This window comes from Melospiza georgiana, chromosome 4, assembly GCF_028018845.1.
Source record: "Melospiza georgiana isolate bMelGeo1 chromosome 4, bMelGeo1.pri, whole genome shotgun sequence".
Lineage (NCBI taxonomy): Eukaryota > Metazoa > Chordata > Aves > Passeriformes > Passerellidae > Melospiza > Melospiza georgiana.
In genome coordinates this window covers 52291984-52312159 of record NC_080433.1, presented here as the reverse complement: position 1 = coordinate 52312159, position 20176 = coordinate 52291984, and the positions used below count along the sequence as shown (strand labels likewise).

General features: G+C 43.5%; 1 protein-coding gene across 1 annotated transcript in view; it reads right to left on the bottom strand.

The window, feature by feature from the left end:
• PRICKLE1 (prickle planar cell polarity protein 1) overlaps positions 1 to 20176 on the bottom strand; it is a 66222-nt gene that overhangs the window by 4475 nt on the left and 41571 nt on the right. Inside the window, exons 2-6 of the mRNA XM_058023512.1 lie at positions 4758 to 4936; positions 2403 to 2516; positions 1423 to 1560; positions 733 to 936; positions 52 to 238 (exon numbers count right to left, since the gene is read on the bottom strand). Of these exons, the coding sequence (XP_057879495.1) occupies positions 52 to 238; positions 733 to 936; positions 1423 to 1560; positions 2403 to 2516; positions 4758 to 4889 (775 nt within the window). The 5' untranslated portion in view covers positions 4890 to 4936. The remainder of the gene's footprint in view (positions 1 to 51; positions 239 to 732; positions 937 to 1422; positions 1561 to 2402; positions 2517 to 4757; positions 4937 to 20176) is intronic.

The following is a 20176-nucleotide window of genomic DNA, read 5'->3' as shown; positions in this document are numbered from 1 at the left end:
ATTAGCTTTCCCTTAATTTGTAAGTTTAATGCTTAAAAAGGACACACTTACCAATGTGTTCCCCACAGGTCTCACAGTACTCTGCATAGAGCGACTCAAAACAGTTACAGCAGAAGGGGCGCCCATCCTTCATGATGTACCTCTGTCCACCCAGGATTGTTTCACACTCGAGGCAACAGAAGTGTTTCATGTGCCAGTGGCGACCTTCAGCTTCTGTGCACTCATCAGCAAAAATTATCTTTTCAGAGATAAAAAGGATACTTTTAGTTAAGTGGCCAAAATCTCACCTTGGGAGTTAGAGCATGTAAAGTATCTTAACTCTGCAGTTCACACACAAAATTTATTTTCATTTTGCTCCCTTTTGAATACAAAGATAGAAGCAACAATCGCCCACAACAAAAATAAAAAGAAAGAAAGACAGTACATTCTACAGCCAAAAAAAAAAGGAACCCCAGAACTCCACCATTAAAGAAGCTTCTGTAAGGATAATGTATTGTAATATTTGAGAATGTTCAATTCTAAACAGGTATTTGCTTTCTAAATACCATCTTATTGCTTGTAGTATTTTCAGTTTGACAAGAAATTAAATATCCCTCAGTATTCAAACACATCCATGCAGCAGAGTCCTGACTTCTCAAATGACTGCATCTGGAGTTAGGAATTTCTGAAGTGATGCAGTTTGTGAACTGAACGACAGGAATGTAGCTTGCCTGTAAAATGTGAATTCTTTACCTCATCGCAGGCTGAACATCGAGGTTTGAGCAGTTCAGCATGGTGTCTGCCACAGTGAATTTTTCCATCTTGGTAGAAGTAGATAAGGTCAACAAGAAGCTCATTGCATGTGAAGCACACAAAACAGGAGGGATGCCAGCACACACCAGGCCCAGCTCTTGAGGCAAAAACTGCAACTTCACCACCGTTGACTTTTGTACCACACTAGGAACAAACCCAGAAAGTGAACACACCTGCCATCCAAAACTACTAGCTTCTTGCATATAAACTAAGTTAAAACACAAAACCCAATATGAGATTTTATTCCAAAATTCTGACAAGAGGAAAAAAATATTATCAGTTTTGGTCTAGATGAAGTGCATCTCAATGAACCTTCTGCGAATATAAGTTTATTTTATACAAAATAACGTTTTAAAGCTTATGTCTGCTTTTACTTTAATATGAGTCAGCATTAGGGGTTTTTTTGAGTAGGAAATATATCAAAGACTCAGTTCATTTCCAGTAGTATCAAAGGTTACATTTTGCTTAAGCAAGCACTACCTTTCTTTCTTCTTCCATGCAGTTTCAAAAGTAATCTTTTGTTGTTGTTGTTTTCAGACACAGACAGAGGTAAGTTTAAATTTTAATACTGAGATACTGCAGTTAGACATTATTCAGCCCTGTAGGTAGCCCATGGCACCAGGATGTTACCTGCTCACAAACAGCATGCATCACTGCTCTGGAGAGCAGCTTGATGGTGCCTCGTCCCAGTGCCTCCTTTTTGCGCTGAGAACTGAACATCTGCAGCTCCTTCTTTTCCTCCTCACTTAGCGACTGGCAGTACCTCACCTTCCAGTGAAAACACAGGAGAGCTTACATTAGAGACTGAGATTCTAATGGAACAGATGAGTAAGTAAGTGCTTATATGCAAGGAATTCATCAGGCATGCTGCCAATTATAATTAAACTTCTCCTGCTTGCCTTCTCTACCATCTTAATATTTAGGTAATATGACATAACGCAAAATTAATATGGAGAGGTATTTTTTTTTTCATTACAGGAAAAAACCCACAATGCAAAACTGAGGAGTTGTTTAGGCAAGAGAAACATTTTTAGAAGCTAGCCCAAAGTCTGCTGCTAACCTCAAATAACAGAATAAACCTAAATCAGCCATAATATTGTCCTTTAGATTTATGGTTAAGTGCCCACGACTAAGTGTTGCAGTATACACAAGACCTTAAGTACTGACACCCCCGCCCCTTTCCTTACAAAGACCTTGTTTGTTATTTCCACTTCTACTCCAAATTACACTGCATAACTGAGATGCAAACCTTTTACTATCACAAAGCATCCTTTTTGTGCGCCACAATGCAATTCCAGGAATTTGTATGTTCCTGGTAATTGGTGGGTGGCTGCAAACACTATAAAACCAACTTGTGTTAAGTTTATTGCAGTGACACCAGCCTCCCTAACAAGCAAAGGCAGTGTCCTTCCAGACAGCTCTTATCTGCACACAAGCCAAGCGGACAGCTGAACAATGGACTCAGTGTACACACCGTGCTGCTTTACAGCTCAGATGCCACTGCAGGCCATGGTTTAGGCTTGTAATAAATGCACAGGCAGGTAATTCTCCACGGAAAAGCTGCCAGGGAGACCCAAGCCCTGACAGTTCATCCTAAATTCTGTATTTACCTCGTTATCGTGGGGTGGCAGCTGATAGAGAAGTTGTTTAATCCGGTGTTTCTCTCCAGGGCTGTTAACGTAAGGGACCTTCTCCTCTGGCAAGCAGGCAAAATACAGCTGGACCTGACCAGGAGAAATGCAGAGTTCAGACCCAGGGACACACAGGCCCCAAGCACTGCCAGTGTCCTTTGGCTACTGTTTTATCTCAGGTCTCATTTACTAAGGAAGAAGAGGTCACACTGCATTAGACTGTGACAGGGTTTGTGCTGAAAATACAAGACCCAGATGAACCAGCTCAGCAAACCTGAAGTCTCTGATAAAACTAGCACCCAGGTGCTGAATTGCTTTTCTGGAATGCAATTTGCAGTGACAATTAGGGGGGTATCATAAATTATGCACATTTAATGTTCTCATTATTCCCACCCCCTTCAGGGCTGGTCAACAACTCCATGGAAATTCTAAGTTTCCCTCTGCAATTTACCACACAAGGCACGAAGCTTTCCAGAAAACAGCCACTATATAAACAAATGTAATTTGCTCTCTGCATTTTACACATTGTTGAGACAAAAACTGTTTTGTAGTCTCCTGCTGATCAGGTTCACCCAAAGCATCAGCTTTCATTGCTTCCATGTGGGCTTTGGTAAGAAGGTGGAAACATCCTTCCCTTGGGAGGAGGCTGGATTCAGCCACATTTCAATCAGATGCAAATTAACCAGGAAATTTTCACGGGATGAATGTTTTTGTATCAGTCTTCACTCCTTTTTTTTTCTTTTTTCAGAAGAATATTATGACAGGAAAGCTGTAATGAACACTATGACAAAGCCCAATGGCAAAAAATATTTTTGTGGAACAGCTACAGATTTATTGTTTTTCCTATGCGGTTTCCAGCTTGTCACGAGGCCTGGGGCTGTAAGAGCTGACTATTGGCAAAAATATTACTTGCCATACAGATTTAAATAATGCTCAGGTCAACAGCTTATTACTGTGCAAGACAGATGAAAAAAAGGCATCAATCAGTCACTTAAGTCAGGAAGCAATCAGAATTATGAGAGACAGGTAGTACAAAACATGACTTGCTCTTCATTTAACCAAAATTTAAACAACTGAAGTCTACTATATGCCCACTTGCTACTGACTATATTTCAAGATGCTCCAAGAGAAGATAACATGCAGCAAAAAGTGAAGCTTTAAAAATAGCTTATGCCCTTTTCTCAAGTTTCTTGCACTATTCTCAAAATAAGTCCTTCTGGGGGAAAAGTCCTCCCATCTTTGTTGAGTTTGGGCTAGCTGGGATTATGAGGATATTTTAGGGCATTTAATTGTTCTGGCAGAATGTTAGCTCACTGTTTGCCTTAAGGTCTGATTCATCAGGATCCTTATAGATGCTTAAGTAAGTGATAAAAAGAGTTGCCCTAAAAATAGCCTGTTATTTGCAATTCCTGCTGACTTGTTACTTTATTCATTATTAAGAAAATCTCTGCATTGCAAAAAAGAGACATCTTCTGCACTTTTTTAAACTATGGGATGTATAAGCTTGCCAGGATTGCTCTGCCTCCTTTAGCAGATGTTGCAAAGCCACCCTGGTCATTTAACACTGAAGTCTTGAGTTCTGAATATTACTGAGCACACAGCTTCAGCACAGTTGCAATATCATCAATACCGTGAATGAATACCATGAGCAGTTCATGGTCTCCCACAGCAACTTGGTCATCAATACTTTCACTGATATTCCCATTGCCATGTGATGTTGCACAAAAAGAGGGGACTGAAAAGAGGGGAAAGCACAGCCCAGCCAAGCCACAAGTGTCAGCTCCAGACACCATGCACGAGGAATCCTGGCACGAACAAATGGCAGCCATACAACTATTTAAACAAGCGTAAAATACATTATTACCTGTCACAGTGACTGAACACTTTCATTTATATGCACTGTCATACCATCCATATTCTACATGTCAAATGCCTAATTATTTAAAGAGTCATACAAGTGCAGTGAAATACTTGGCCAGGGAGGATAATGTCATGAGGTTTGCCATGAGCTTTAATTTAACCTAATAACTTCTTTCAGAAAGAAAGCAAACTTCTGTGCTGCTTTTACTCGGCAATACATGCCTCTGCAGCATATACTTTTTGAAAAACCTTGACTGGGAACTTTTTTGGAACATAAAACTCCTCAGGGCTGAGAACTTTAGGCTCCCTACACACAGCCCCATTGGACAGGAAACAAAAAAAAAGTGAAAAGTTCTACATGAATTAAAATTTTATGCATTATAAGAATTTAATTAGACTTATAGAGGCAGCATATCACTCCCTCAGACAGTCCTTACGAGGCTTATTTTTAAAATGCAGAAACATGGTTGGTACCTGCTCTGGTCTGAGGCCTGGGGGGACCCAGGCATATTCTTCCAAGGCACAGCCAGAGTCATCATCAGAGGTTGAGCTTCGCTGACACCCAAAAATGAGGTTATTGGCTTTGGGCTCCATCTCCAATGGCATAAGTGTGAAGTGTGAAATATTTCAGCTGCAGCTCATCAAGCAGTGATCTGGAGAAAAAGATTAATAGAGCTTTAATAGATTTAAACAATGAACAACTAATTATCAGTGTAAATGATCTTACAACAGTTTAGTATTCCTTGTGTTGCCCAGAACAATAAATTAGCAATGCTTCATTACAACTTCCTACAAGCAATTCAAAAGTGCTCAAAAAAGTTATGAAAATAAAACTATTGAAGAAAAAAAAAATCCCAGAAACCTAGGCACAAATTACCAGTTTTGGGAACCACAATGTATTTCAGTATTAGCACTTGTCACCTTTTACAGTTGTGCTTGTTTCACATCACAGGATATATACATATTCAGGTAAATCTAGCAAAGACTCAATGAGCAGGTACTAACAACAGGAATGACACAAGCTCTTCCTGAAGTCATTACAACCACTAACCTAGTAAAACAAAAGACATGACAACCACTTGTCAAAAACTAAAGAAACTATTGGGGAAAGATGGTTGTGCAAGTAGCATCCTGCTGTTCACAAGGCAGGCACAGAGCATCTGCTGGATGAGAACTTTGGTAGAGCTGTATGGGAGCGGAAGGGCGTGGGTCCTGTTAAATATCTGAAATCCAATTATGCCAGATTAGTCTCTGTAAAATACATCATGATTGTTCTGTCAATTTAAAACCCTACAGGGAGATGATTTTGTTGATTCATGAAGCCTGCAAAGCTTAATATCAGTGGGATTGTTTTGAGTCGCAACTGGCAAAGAAGGCTCTCACCAAGATCCGCAGCAGTCTGCAGTAAAAAGCTTAACAAGATATATGTCTTGCATTAATTCTAGCAGAAGTTATTGGGAAATTCAGATGAGGCATTTTAACGAAATACAGATAACCAAAAGCACAGAGGATTTGTCCTAACACAGCAAATATCCTGACCTCTTGGGGCAGGGACAAGCTCGCTCTTACAGTGCCACGTTATGAGTGAGCTGTTCCTTCCCTGTTTTAGGACATTCTTTCACCTGCTCATCTAAACCCACATCCAGTTTTGTCAGTGCTACATCCGAGCTGTAGAAAATTTTGATCTCCTTGACATAAACCTTGCTGGTGGGTCTAATGAGAAGAGCAATCTAAAAACTTCCTATGTTACATTTCCAGTCTCATCATCATTGTTTTAGAGAAAATAAGTGGCTCCTAGATCACAGGTGAAAGATTTAGGACTGCTGACCCAAATATTCTGCTGGTTACTCAACAGGAGTTTCTCCTTCAAGTGTGTGGCATTGGTTAGTGCCAGGTTCTGCTAACTCAGCACATAAACCCAAACTCACTCCACAAAAAGTGGGCATATGCATCCAAAAGCTACAAATTCAGAGAAATTATAATATTCAGTATATAGTCTTATCTTGCTCTATTTTCAATATGTCCATACATTCCCACAGCCCATAAAAAGAGATGGGATTATTTAACTCTTCCACTGGGCTAGTGCTCCAAAAAATTAAGTTGTTTAACTTTGCTTCAAAAACTTTTTTTTTAGAAACATACCCACTATTTTTGGTGCACTGCTAAGATGCCAACACACTTCATAGCTGTACTGTAGTAGGAGATTAACTTAATATTTGAAGGGGCAAGCAAACCTGCCAACTTTCCCTCTGAGAATGGGCTATTTCTGGAAAGCTGGTGAGCTGTCAGGCACATGTCTGAAATCTTACTCAAGTTGAACAACTAAAGGTTAGCACAACAGCTTCTGAGCTTAACATCACCATGTTACAGTCTTTCTCAAGGAAGGTAAATACAGTCAAACTCAATCCTTAAAGCTCATTCCTTTATATGTAAAACAGAAAGACAGGCTTCCTGGTACATACTGCATCCCCTGAATTAGTTGCTCTGAGAAATGAATGATAAGGAATACAGAACTTTCCCTTTCCCACTTACTGGTGGAAGTAAAGTCATGCATCAGCTATGTTATTGTTACTGCTTGAATAAAACTGGGGTGTGAGGAAGGAGGGATAGAGGAATAATGTGATGCAGTTAGGAAATCACTCTAGGAAAAAAAGGCAATAGTGTTCACTGTTGCTGATGGATAGGGATGCTCACTTTGACAGCTTGTGTCACACATCATCTATATCCAAGTAATTCTTAAATATAAAGTCGCTAGGAATATCATTGAGAAGCTGAATTCCTTCCAAGATGACCTGAGCAGCAGATGAACTATTTTACCATTTCCTTTTAGAAAGGGGCAGATGCCTGGTTTGCAATAATGGTTCCCTCACTGACACCTCAGCTGGTATTTCCAGTTCTTAGGGCATTGCAAGAACTTTGTCAAATGGTTCCTTTTCAAGAACTGACTCCTGCCCAATATCCCAGGAATAAAAGGAGTCAGTAGGTTAAACATCCTTGACAATATTTCATTAGGCAGCAGGACCTCAACCACATCCCACAGAAAGCAGATTTGAAACAATTTAGGCAAAGAGACAGGCTCAGCTCTGGCAGTGCCTGGGCACCTGAGCAGAGTGTACTCCTGCCTTGTTCTCACAACACCAACACTCCAAGCACACCAAGTAACTGAGTAATTGCTTCATACTGATTGTTCAAAACCCTCTCTCCACAAGATCAAAGATTAACTTCTTCAACTTCTCTTGAAAGACAAGGAAACAACACAAAATCTGAATGCATGATGACTTATTAGCTTTTCTGAGTATTTTGAACACTAAGACTACATATTACTCCCACAAAGCAGCACTGGACAAGGTCAGGATCTTAGGCACAGTAAAGGTACAGAAGTGTAGGAGTGTTCCTAATTCCTAAGGAAGACAAGGCGCTGGTAAGAGAGAGACAAGGCTGCTTTTCTGCAGAGACTGCTCTGCCTGGCCTCCTCTGACACGTCCCTTTCAGAAAGCACACACCAGCTCCAACAAGAGGAAACCACAGACCCACAGGTCCAGTTTCCAGTCACACGGGGCAGTGTGAAAGCTTGTCTGATAGAGAATAAAAGAAAAATACATCTTACATCCAAATGTAAAATGCAACTTTACAGTCAGGGTTCTCCTCCCCAGATAAGGTAATTAGAAATGTTCAAAGCAAGGTCCACAAACCTCAAGGAACCTTAAGACAGTTCAAAGGACATAATTCACTTAAAAAAAAAAAAGTTCCCATAGAATGATTGTGAAGCTGGCTATAAAATGATTGACAACACACCACACATCATAAATACTGTGGGGTTGCTGAGAAGAAGGTTTCTAACCCAGCCTGTCTTAACAGCAGGCTATCTGAAGAAGTATTTTAGCAATTGCTTGTTTAGGAGTTCTTCTTCCTCTCCTGTTCAAGTGTAATTTGGTTTGCATTTTAAAACGACAGGGTTCTTCCTCCCTGCCCCCCAGCCTCACTCATCCTTCAAAGTGATCTGTTTAAAATGATTACATCCGAAGGAGGATTCAAATGAATATAAACAACAGCTGAAAAAATAAGTGCTTTCCAAGGGATGACTAGAAAGGTGGTCTTTCTACTCCTGCCATGACACCTACAAAACACAGCAAGGATGTGTTGTTTTGCTTTGCTTTCCTAAAGACCATGGAACATTTTGAGGTTTCAGCTCTGTTCAAATACTGCCTCTCAAAAAAGGCTTTATAGCCTACAAGGAGGTTTTTCACTGGCAGGTTGACAACTATGAATAACATAATTGAGTTACACAGCTACATTTGATTTGAAAAGAAAGGCAATTATTGTGTTTTTTCCACTGATGAATTAAAACAGTCATACGACAAATTCCTTAGAGGCAAAGACAAACTACACTCCTAATTACCAAGCTATGGGTACACAAAATACTGGGATATCAAACTTAGAACAAAGCTGTTGCTGAAGCCTATATGAAGGTTATCCCCATGCTAGGATTTCCAGCTCACTGATTATGCTCCCCCTGACCAGATAGAAGAGGTCACGATTTGTAAGCAAAGTTAGACAAACATCTCCTTGCCCACCCCCTGCTGTTTTACTCTGTCCTGCAGGGCAAATTGTTTTAACAACTTTTTTGTTAGAAGGCTTGTTAACAAGGCTATAGGGGATACAAGATGCATATCACATGCCTCCATTCACAATGAAGCCTCAACGACTCGAGATTAGCACGGGCAGCCCATTCACCTGCTTATTTAATCTCTGGTGCAAGATAACTACATTAGAAGAGGAAGGGCACAATACAACAACAATAAACCACCATAAAGTAACTATTAATAATTCAAAGCCCGTTTCCAATGTGTATTATGCACATGATCAGGAAGTCCCATTCCCTAGCTACAGCACAAATAACATACCCACGGTGAGCTCTGCAGCTCTCTGTGTGGGAAATCCGGACCCAGAACTGATAAGGAGAATCTGCATCAGCACCAGCACACAGCTGCTGGGTCCTTCTGAGTAATGAACCACCCAGAGCGGTCGGGAAGGAATAGAGCCAGTCTGCTTGTTCATTCAAAAGACCTCTATGTGGACCCTAGAAGAACTGTTCTCCTTTTTTTTTAGCCTGTATACAAGGAGCAACAGAGGAGTTAAGTGCTTTCCCCCTCCAGCATCCTAGTGCCAAGACCACTTTTCCAAGTGGAAGCGAGACGATCCTTCTCACGGTATTTTCTTTAGACGAGCCATACTGCACAGGCAGGCTACCTGCATTTAGCAAAAGGAGGAAGCCCCGTGACAAAGCATCGCCCCATGCCAACACATCTCACATCTGATTTGGCCGTGTTGTCCTTGGCTCCGCACATCGCCGATGGAAACTCAAGCACACACTGCAGTGAGGCAAGACCCAAACCTCCAGCCGAGAAAAAGGTATTCTCAGGGATGCTCCCCCCCGCCTCTCTCCTTAAGAGGGTGTACAGATTTAGAAAGACGGAAATCTTGCCTTTTACAGTCTCCCATTGATTTTTAAAATTCTATTTTAAACAGCAGCCAGACTTTACTCCAATGTACACATATACTCAGGTTTCACCCCATCACCTGTTGGCTGTCGAACAACACCCTTCTTTGTTAGGGCTCACAGCCCTCATTTGAGACAAGTTTCCAGAGAAAACACTTGAAGAAAGCATTCAATAAGTCACAAGACAGGAATTGTAAAAAAATAGAAAAGCAAAAAAATTCTGCGCCCGAGCCCCGCACACGCTGACAGCCCCGCGCCCCCATCTCGGAGAGCCGGGACGGAGCCTTCCTCAGCAGGCAGAGACCCCTGAAGGACAGGTTTTCCATCCCGAGCAAGTTTCTGAAGGTGGCTCAGGAGTACCCCCAGTCCCCGGGTCCCCACGCTCGGGAGCCGGACGCGCAAAGGCACCGGCAGCTCCGGCACCCCGGGGCAGCGGCCGCCCAGGAGAGCGGACACAAGTCACCGCAATTACCTCGGAGCGGCACCCAAGCAGCGGCGGAGCGGGCGCAGGAGAGGCGATGCCGGCTGCAGCCCCGACCCGGCGCCGCGGCAGCTCCTCCCGAGCCGCACACCCGGGCGGCTCCCGCGGGCAGCGCCACGCACGGTCCCGCCGGGGCTGCTCCTGCCCTGTCCCTGCCGGGCGGCGCCGCCGCTTCCTCTCCCGTCCCGCCGGCTGCGAGCGCAGCGGGACCGATCCCAGCGCCGCCCCGTCCCGTCCCCTCCCGCGGGCGGGGGCAGCCGGGGCCGGCCGGAGCGGCCTCCCCGCGTCCTCCCGAACCGGCACCGGAGCGGCAGCTCCCGCCGAGCCCCGCGCTCTCACCGCTCCTCCGTCAGGCGGCGGGAGGAATCGCTCCCGCCAGCGATCTTCCTTCAAAGCGCTGCCCGAGGCGGGGGAAGGAGCGTGGGAAGGGGGAGCGTCTCCTGCCACCGCCCCCGAGGCAGGAAGGGTCGCCGTCCCGGCCGCATACCCACCCAGGGGACGGAGCGCCTGCAGAAGCGATAAATTCTGCGCTCAGGACACGACGGACACACGGTTTGGCTACAGCGCTTTTGTTCGTGTTTACGCCCGAAATAGATTTCCCACCCCACCCTGGACGCGCTCCGGCCGCCCCGGGCTGACCCGACCCGGCCACCGCCGCCCCGCGCACCCGGACGGGAAGGACTCGGTTCAGGACGGGAAAACATTTGTTCTAGGTCTCTGTACATGAATAATAAAAATATAATAAAAATAATAAACCCTATCTGAAGCCGAGGATCGCAGAGAGCAGCCGTCCATCACTGCCTCCCCTGGCACAATTCCAAGTGGGAAAGAGGCGTCCGAGCCCCAGTTTACGCACAGAGAAGCAGCACCGGGGCATTTTCTAAGAGGCTGCCAGTCCCTGCTTTTACCACTTCCCCCAAGCCCGTAGGCATAAAAAGCCCCGAGAGGCGGGTGCTCCGGCTTCAAAGGCAGGCGGACGGCTTCCCCCTGGCACCGCCAATGTAACCGTGAACACCGCGGTCAAATTTCCTCTTCCCTCCCGCTCTTTGTCTCCCTGGGGAAGTCATTATCAAAGGGAATTTATTCGCGCTGCATCTCGGGGTCAGAGCGGCGGCACACACGGCCCCGACGCGAGGGGCAGCCCGGCCCAGCCCCGCAGCCGGGGGCGGCTCATCTGCCCGGGACGGCAGGGGACACTTCTCAGACACTTATCGCTTCCCCCAGGAACCGGATTTGCATGGGTTTAAATTCACTTGTGTAAATTTGAATGGCTTTCCCGCAGTGCGCTGAGGGAAGCCGGTGCTGACGGGTACAGGAGGTGCTCAGAGCAGCGTCCCTGTCCTCAGCACTGTCACTGTCACCCCCGACCCTCGGCTGGGCACTCGCCAGGCTCATGGCGAGCCGGGAGAGCCCCCACAGCTCCTCCCGGGCTGATTCCCCTCGGCTCGGAGCAGGCCCGGGACCGAGGCCGGGCTATGTGACCCCGAGGGGCACGGCCCGTCCCGGGCTGACGGCGCTCCAGGCAGGCGATGCCCAGCAGTGCCCAGGGACGAGACCACTGCACCTGTACCCAGGGTAAATGCACAGGGCCCCGCGCAGCTCCAGCCACACGGAATCAGAGCCGCAGGAGGAAAAAACCTGCCAAACTCCAGCAAACTAACCAGCTCCCATCCTTCCATACCCCATTTCACTTCCATAAGCAGTTTCGCTGGTTGTACTACCTCCACTCTTAAACGGCTTAGTCGTTTTGAGGTCAAAACTGGCGTATCACTTGGATGAACTAGAGATTTTGTCAGAGCTTTTGTCTGTGCTGGCTTTACGAGATCCAGACTGTTCCTACTCTGTTTGTTGGACTGAGCAGACCCCATCTGGCGGCCAGCTGAACATCTGCCAGCCCCATTCATCATTAATCAAAAATGGAAATGTCAGGAATAATGTTTATTCTCCCTCACTACACGACTGAATAAATACCAACAATTTGCATATATTGTCTACTCCTTTTCCACAAGCGCCTGGCATTTTCTCAGCAGCTCCCTACACTGAGGGGAGCTCAACACCTCTGCACAGCAAATTGCAAAAATGAGAATCTCCTTTGGGAACTTCTGCAGCACAACCAGCTCAATGGCTGCAGGTAAGTTTGCAAAGTTTCATGACCGAGAGTCTACCAAAGCCCAAAAGGACATTTTCACTTTGCTGGAAAATCAAGTTGTCCCCCATTTTGCTAACGCTTTCCTTGACACTGAAATGTCAGAGGGTGTACAGAGATAGTTGGCTACATGGCTCTTCTTTTTGTCCTGAACTTCTGTGACTTGAGCACAGAAATTACTGTATTGTTCTGGACAATGCACTTATACATTACTAGGCCAAAAACAACCATTGTAATCTTCTAGTCTGAACTAATGTGGTCATAAGATTTTGCCTACATTTCCTGTCTGCATGAACAAAACATTTTATCTTTATTTCAAAGTACCAGCAATGAAAAACCCACTACAACTTCTGCTAAATCCATCTAAAGCCCTTTTAAATTATTTCAGGTAGTCACTTATTTTACAGTATGTTATTTTTCTTTTTTTTCTCTTTTTTAAATCTCAGATTGCTGTGTTTCTGTGCTCAAACATTTGAGTCTATGGTATCCTTGAACGTTAGGCTAAAGAAACAGCTATCATAACTCCCCTTAGGCATTTGCAAATTGTGAAAGTCATTCCTGAACTGCCTCCTTTGATTTCAGCTGCTTCCACAAGAACAAATGTGTTGCTATGATTTCTTCTTTATTTTCACACAACAAATATGACAGCATACGTACTCGTTATGTGAAGTGCAAACTATGCCACAGAAGTTGCCTTAAAAAAATAATAAAAGCTAAAAAAGACAGGCACAAACTGACTCGCCCTTTCCAACACATTCCACATTCTTGACTGCATCTGGGTAGAGCTGATCCTTCAAACAACCAAATGCTTCTAGGGACCTGCAATGGATATGGAACCTTTTGCCCTAAGGTATTAGCACAAATTTAGTCTAGGTAACAACTTTGTTGTACTGCTGACCAGGTCAGGGATATCGTCTGGCCTGTAAGAAATTTGCTGAGTTGTCAGTGTGGTTTCCCAGTTTCAAATTAGCCAGATCAGGGAACATCCCCTCAGATGACACTGGTAATTGCTACCTTTGTTGGCAGTCACACAAGAGAGACCAAGCAGCAGAAAACGAATTAACCTCTTGTGCTTCAGAGGCAGCTTCTCCAGGTAGAACAGTGGCACAACACCCACCTCTCATGCCTGATTGCTTCTGTGGATAAACAGAGGAGTTCACCATCTACATCATCACCCTCTAATGATCACCACCTCCATTCCCAGACTTTAATTAAGTATCATCTCACGTATTCATTTAAAGCAAAAAGTTACAATTCAGCTATGAAAGGTGAAAGCGTGCAGCAAGGTGAATGGAAACCAGAACAAAACAACAACAAAAAAATCTCAGTAATAATTGTTTCAGAGAAATCAATAAGAAAACTCCCTAAAATAAGCCAGGTTTTGTATTTTCAAATAAAGCAGGAAAGCTTTTCCACATATCTGACAGCACAGGAGTCCACAGAGCAGGAATTACAACTGTTCCCCAAGCAGTGGTTATGCACAAATCAAAGCAGTGTCTGACACAGGCAGGTATGCTCTTCAGGAATTTTAGGGATGATGACTTGACCATGTATGGTCCTGCCTGAAGGCACAGCGCAGGGAGCTCTAGGATGCATTTACAGCACCAAGGTCCTTCCCAGTGGCCCTGGCTCTATGCCCCAAGGGAGCAAAGAGACCAGAATAAGGGAAGCAGTTTCATCATGATCTGAGATGATCTACTGGAATCCACAGAAGAATACTGGTCTTGTTCCCTAGACTTGGCAGTGTTAGCACAAGTTAAAACCATGACTGATTCCTGTGAGGCTGGACTGTTGTGGAGATGGAATTGCCAGCCTTTTTCCCCTCTCTCTTCTGGAATAATTGGCTGTTTACATACACTTGCTTAACTGGTGTATAAAAATGGCCTGACCTCCAAGAGCACTTTACTTTGTTTGCCTTGGTGTACCCAGAAACCCCCGTGGACATCCACCTCTAGATACCTAAACATCTTGTCAAACCCAGCCCTAGGCTTCCTCTCCAGGTTATGAGTATGGAAGTATGTCTTCATAGATGGGAACAGTTTGCACAATTTTATCACAATCTACAGTCACTGCAGATCTCAATGGGCCCCCTGGCAAAGGCCACCCCTCTCTGTGCCACTCCACGCCTATAGCCATATGTGAAACATCTCCCTGTTCAACTTCTCCCTGTTTCTGGGGAGTTTGGCACCCAGAGCAGATCACTTGTGCTGCTAGGAGCAGAGGCAAAGCAGGGGTGTCACCAATACATTGAGGCCTCTGAACCGTGCCCCTGACTGGCGTCTTCCTTATTTTCTTTTTTGAGGTTGCAGAGAAAGGGTGTGGATGCAACATCTCATGACTTCTCAAGGCTCCAAAGTCTGACTCTTTGCCAATCTTTAATGTTTAAAAATAACATTTAGATAACATTTAAAATCTGGAGAAAAGCACCTCTGTAGGAGACATACATGTAAAACACAAGAGATGATATGCAGTAAAGAGATACAGGGATTAAAATGAGGCATGCATGTGAAATGCAACAAGTTAAAAATATAAGACTAAGATGACTTCTGCCCAGCAAGGGTTTGTGATTGTATGATGGTGCTTGGTTTCCACTCTTCTCTTTGCTGCATTCCCTGTCATCCTAAAAGCTTGCCCTCTCTCTGCCTGCCCCAGTAAGTCAATACACCAAATGAAAATATTAACATCAGGTAACAGATCAGGAGACAATCAAGTGGCACTAAACTAATATTAATAATAGCTCATTTTTATTTTCACCTGCCAGTGGTACACAGATCTGCTGAGGCATCAAGCAATCAGGTACCAAGATGGGAAACAGTGCCTACTGCTTGCTTTGGAGAGCTACACCAGCTATAAAGGGCCTGAGGACTGGCTGGCATAAGCTGCTGTGTGTGCTGGCAATGCTTGACTAAGAGAGGTTTATTTTATTTCCTTTCCTTTCCTTAATGCTCTCAGAGTTGAAGACCAACACATCTAAAACCACGATCCTACTTTGCTTCAGCAGCAAAGAATTAAAATTTCATTAAAATGCCCTTCCTTGTCAGATCGGGCTAGGACTTGCTCCTGAACCAACAGGTCTGTTGCTGTATCTGGAAACTCTTAACCCCACAGGCTCCTCTGAAGACAGCAATCTTGATTTTATCATAATTGGCTCTACGCAGCCCACAGTCACACAGGGCACAGGTAAACACCCAGGTGCCCACAGCTCCACTGCAATCACCAGCTGTGGGGTGCCAGTGGGGCTCCCCTGCCTCACCAGCACCCCTGGACAGTCAGGGCCCCGTTCCCAGGCTGCAGGGGCACAACAAAGGGCATTGCAACAACAACAGTGTGCCTGCAGTGCTCTGCCAGCAGCAGGGGCTGACGCAGGTGGAATCACCACCTGGGCTTTTAATAACACCCAGCACAAACACCATTATGCAATGGGAAGGTGTTGCAGAGCTAATGCACTCTTTGCTTATTGAGGGAATTTCAGTCAAGAATTGTGCCAAAGCCTGTGTGGATGGTGAATGATGTCATCTTCTCTGTGTCAAGCTCTGCTCCCAGGCCTAGCCTCCAAAGAAATCCTCACAATTTATCTAAATTGGTTTGAAAATTTATTTAGATTAAAAAAGGAAATGGCATGAACTCTGTGGATCTTCTACTGTGGTCAACATTCATACATGCAGACAAAGGGACATTTAACCCAGGAGCTGGCACCTATGTAAAGAAGCTAATAATATTATAATAGCAATAATAATAATAGCAATAATAATAGCAATAGCAATAATAATAATAACATACTAATATTATAAACGAATAATTCAAACAAATATTGGAGCTAGTATTTGAAAACAAATTCAAAACCCTTTGTGAGTGCAGTTTTGTGGTGTGAGGGATGCTCCAATTACACTCAGTCTTCCCTGTCGCTGGCAATGCTTTTCAATAGCCTGAACATAGAAAAAAACCACAAGTGATTGACTTTAGTGAAGGCAAAATTTGACATGGAGGATTACCACTGTTCCTGCAGGATTATATCCAGAGAAAACAAAACTGAGTTTAAAGGCAAAGATTAGATATGCAAAGGTTTGTGATACTCTTCTCTTGCTTAAAATCTGCAGGAGGGAAATCCAGCAACCTGTGACATATGTACCCTCTACAGGGTACATATGCCATTTTCCACAAGCTATATGCACAGCACACCACAAATACAAGGGAGAGGACAACACTCAGATTAACTATTAGTTTATTTTTACCAAACTAGTGTCACAGGTCAACCTTGAGGCAGACAATGATGCAAGAAGAATGCAAAACTGTCAGGTGGATAATGAGATGCATTACACCTTTACTAACTTTCCTTAGGACAGCAGCTGCTAGAGACACTACCTGATTTATGAGCTGCCAAGACTGAAGACCATGAAATTCTACCAGAAGGCAACACCAAAATATAAGTATTTCAGTATTTTGCATAGAAAGATCAATGGCTAAATAATTGTCTGAGCCAGGTGAGACTGGGAACACTCAGAATCACTTCTTGCTCAGCAAAAAAAAAATTGCGCAGGCTCCTACCTCACCAGAGGTTCACTGCTCTTCTATCCAGCCTGCCACTACTGTTACTGTAGTTTCATTTGTCTGAGGTTTCTTTTCCTCACACTTAAGAAGGCTTGGAATGGGCCAGGCAGCAGCCAAATGACACTCTGACTCCAGAACTGACACACAGTTTTGCAGTGTGTTGCCTTAAAATTGCTGCCTTAAAATAGAAATGATACTCGTATGTCCCCCTTCCTCTTATTCTCTCCAACTCTGAAATTAAAAAAAAAAAAAAAAAAAAAAAGGGAAGGAAAAAAAAATAGAATAGAAGAAAAAGTCATCCACCTAACTGAAGTTCCTTCAATGACAGCCATGAAGGTTTCATTCCTATGCCTTTCTTAAATGCACTAAGAAACTTCATATGCTGGCATTTTGGTAAAAAAAAAAAAAATCCAATCTCTTTTTTCCCAATGGAAGCACTGTAATGTAGCCCACTAACCCAAAATGGGCGACAAACCATCCCCCATTTACATGCCTGGGCAAATAAAAATCAGTGTTAAGGGGCTTTTACTCTTAGTACAAACTTCACCCCACTCATAAGAATCTAACTCTGTGTGACAAAATAAGTTGTGGGGTAAACACCGATGGTTGAAGCTTGCTGTTTCTTTTCCTGGGGAGTGGGGGGCAATGGGATGACTGAGCACATTTTTTGGGAAACCAAAAGAGGCTTTCTGCTTAACAGAGTGAAGAATACTCATCCAGAGGCTACATTTTTTTTCCCTTCTTGCTTTGCTTCTTTTTTTAAATTTTTTTTTCCCTCTAAGCATGATTAGTTTTTCTCTGCTGGTTTAGCTTCCAGAACTGGTTTATTGCAGGATGAGTTGAGCCCAGTTGTCAGTGTTAGGAATGGAAAGGGAGGAACACCAAGAGGGATGGTCCCACTCCTGGTCAGCTGTCATAACTACACTGACACAAGCAAACCACATCAAAAGGCAGTCAGGAAGACAGCTTCAAGAGCACTTTTCCCAGGTGCATGCCAAATACCCTTGTGATTATGGATACCCAGGTATAAACTGAGGAGAAAGATTAGGCAAGAAGTGCTAGTTCAATAAAAGCCTCAGTCCTAGCAGAGCCACCATCCACAGGCATTGGAAAGGATAAGGAATTGGCTGGGCAGTGGCACACAAAAAACTGCAATGGCTTGACATGCCTCATTCCTGGGAGTGTTCCAGGCCAGGCTGGATGGGGCTTCCAGCAACCTGGTCTAGTGGAAGGTGTTTCTTCCCATGGCAAGGGGGTTGGAACTACATGATCTTTAAGGTTCCTTCCAACCCAAATCATTCTATGATTCTATGATGATACTATGAAAGAGTATTCCCTCCTCCACAGAGCTAGATGCTTAGGATAGGGTAGTTGGAAAAATAAAAGCATTCCTTTCCTTCTCTTCATCTCCACTGCATTGGAATTTAAAGGCCAAGTGTTCAGGCAGTGTCTGTTCAAGATGAAAATTATGTCTGTTTGTTCAGTAGGATAATATTGAAAATCAAATATTAAACAAATATTCAAACAGAAATCCAGTTAATTATGTTTCTTAGCTAGCAGTCATTATCCTTTCCACACCAACTGGCAAGATAATTAATTGTAACTACAACAGGGAAAATAAGCTGAAATCCCCTAAATATCAAGCTTCATCTCATCAACATGACACTACTATATAAAATTCTGGAGCCTCCAACACATATATATTTCCTTATCTGTGTTTACAGAAAACTTTGTAGACTTTTAAGAATATATAAGAATATTTTAGGAGCAAAGTATTTTTAATTACTTATGGTACTGAAAATCCTTATGTATGAAGCAAACAGTACAAATGAAATTGTTTTAAGACACTCAACTGGTACCCTTGACATGAGAGACCTTTGTGCAACATCCATTGATCCCTAAACCCTCATGGTACTGTCAGCTGCTGAAACAGCAACTGCTTGGCAATACCTGACACCTGATACTCAGCTGGCAGAGCTTTAAGCTACACCCACCTGGGCTTGCCAGCACATCCCAGCTTTTCTCAGCAGCTTGCCCAGGAGGATGAATTCCTTTGGGTGCATAGCCTTGAAAAAATAATGCCTAGCTTACAAAGAGTACCAGAATTCAATGGAAGTGAATAAGTGCTAATGCAATCTATGGCCATAGGCAATGCATGCCTCTAGGATTGACAACTTTTTCTCCATTTTTTAAAATTTTAGAATATATTTCTATTCAGCCACTATAAAGTGAACCAGTTTACCATTGCTACCAGTTCCAATAGCAGAGGCTGAGCTAATCTAGTCAAGTGTCAGGCCACTTGCACAAAGATAGTTCAAGATTAATTTCTGAAATAAGTTCAACCACTTTCAGCAGGAGACACGAGAAAAGCATCAAACTCTTCCACTACATAATATTTTATTATTTTTAAATAGGTTTTGAAAGCATATATTTGAGATAGCAATATGAACTCAATTTTCAACAAACAAGGTTTTTGTTAAGTAAAACCTGTGAATATGAGAGCTGCTTGATATGACTCCAGATACGTATGACAGGTGATTTGTCAAGACATGGCATTTTCACACGTCTGAAAAATGGCACTCATCACATATAGAGTCTATTTTAAAAGTCCTGAGAATGTTAATGTATGCTTAATATTAAGTTTTCAACAATTTAGTCCCTTTGTACTTGCATATTTTCCCAAGTTGCTTTCTTGTCTGCAGAAATTACTGCTAGAACAAGATCAACTCTCATCCCATCAGTAAGCAGAGGAAAGATGAGAATCAATGTTTCACAATGGCCACATACACACGACTCCCCAGTTTAACGTAATCTTTGGATTTTTGCATTACACACACATGCCTCCCTCCTCAGTCAGCAGCTACTTTCTCTTCAGTGCTACTCCTTCATAATGCTCCTCTGATATGCAGAACTAATGAGTCAGTGATAATTTAGTGATAATAATATTGTTTTTGTAAATGCAATTGACAGCTGGTCTGGACTTCACTTCCACCTGATAACAAGAACCCAAGTCTTCTGAAGGTACTCTGAGTCTCCCACTAAGTTTTAAAGCAAGAACCACTTTTTCCAACAAAGAGCAGGGTGGGGATTGGGGCAAGAATCACTTTTTAGGTTTGGATGATTTGCTTTCATCAGCAGATATCCCACACTCACCTTCAGACTGCTGCATAAGCTCCATGCACAAAAAGAGGAACTTAACAGATGTGCCTAATGGGCAC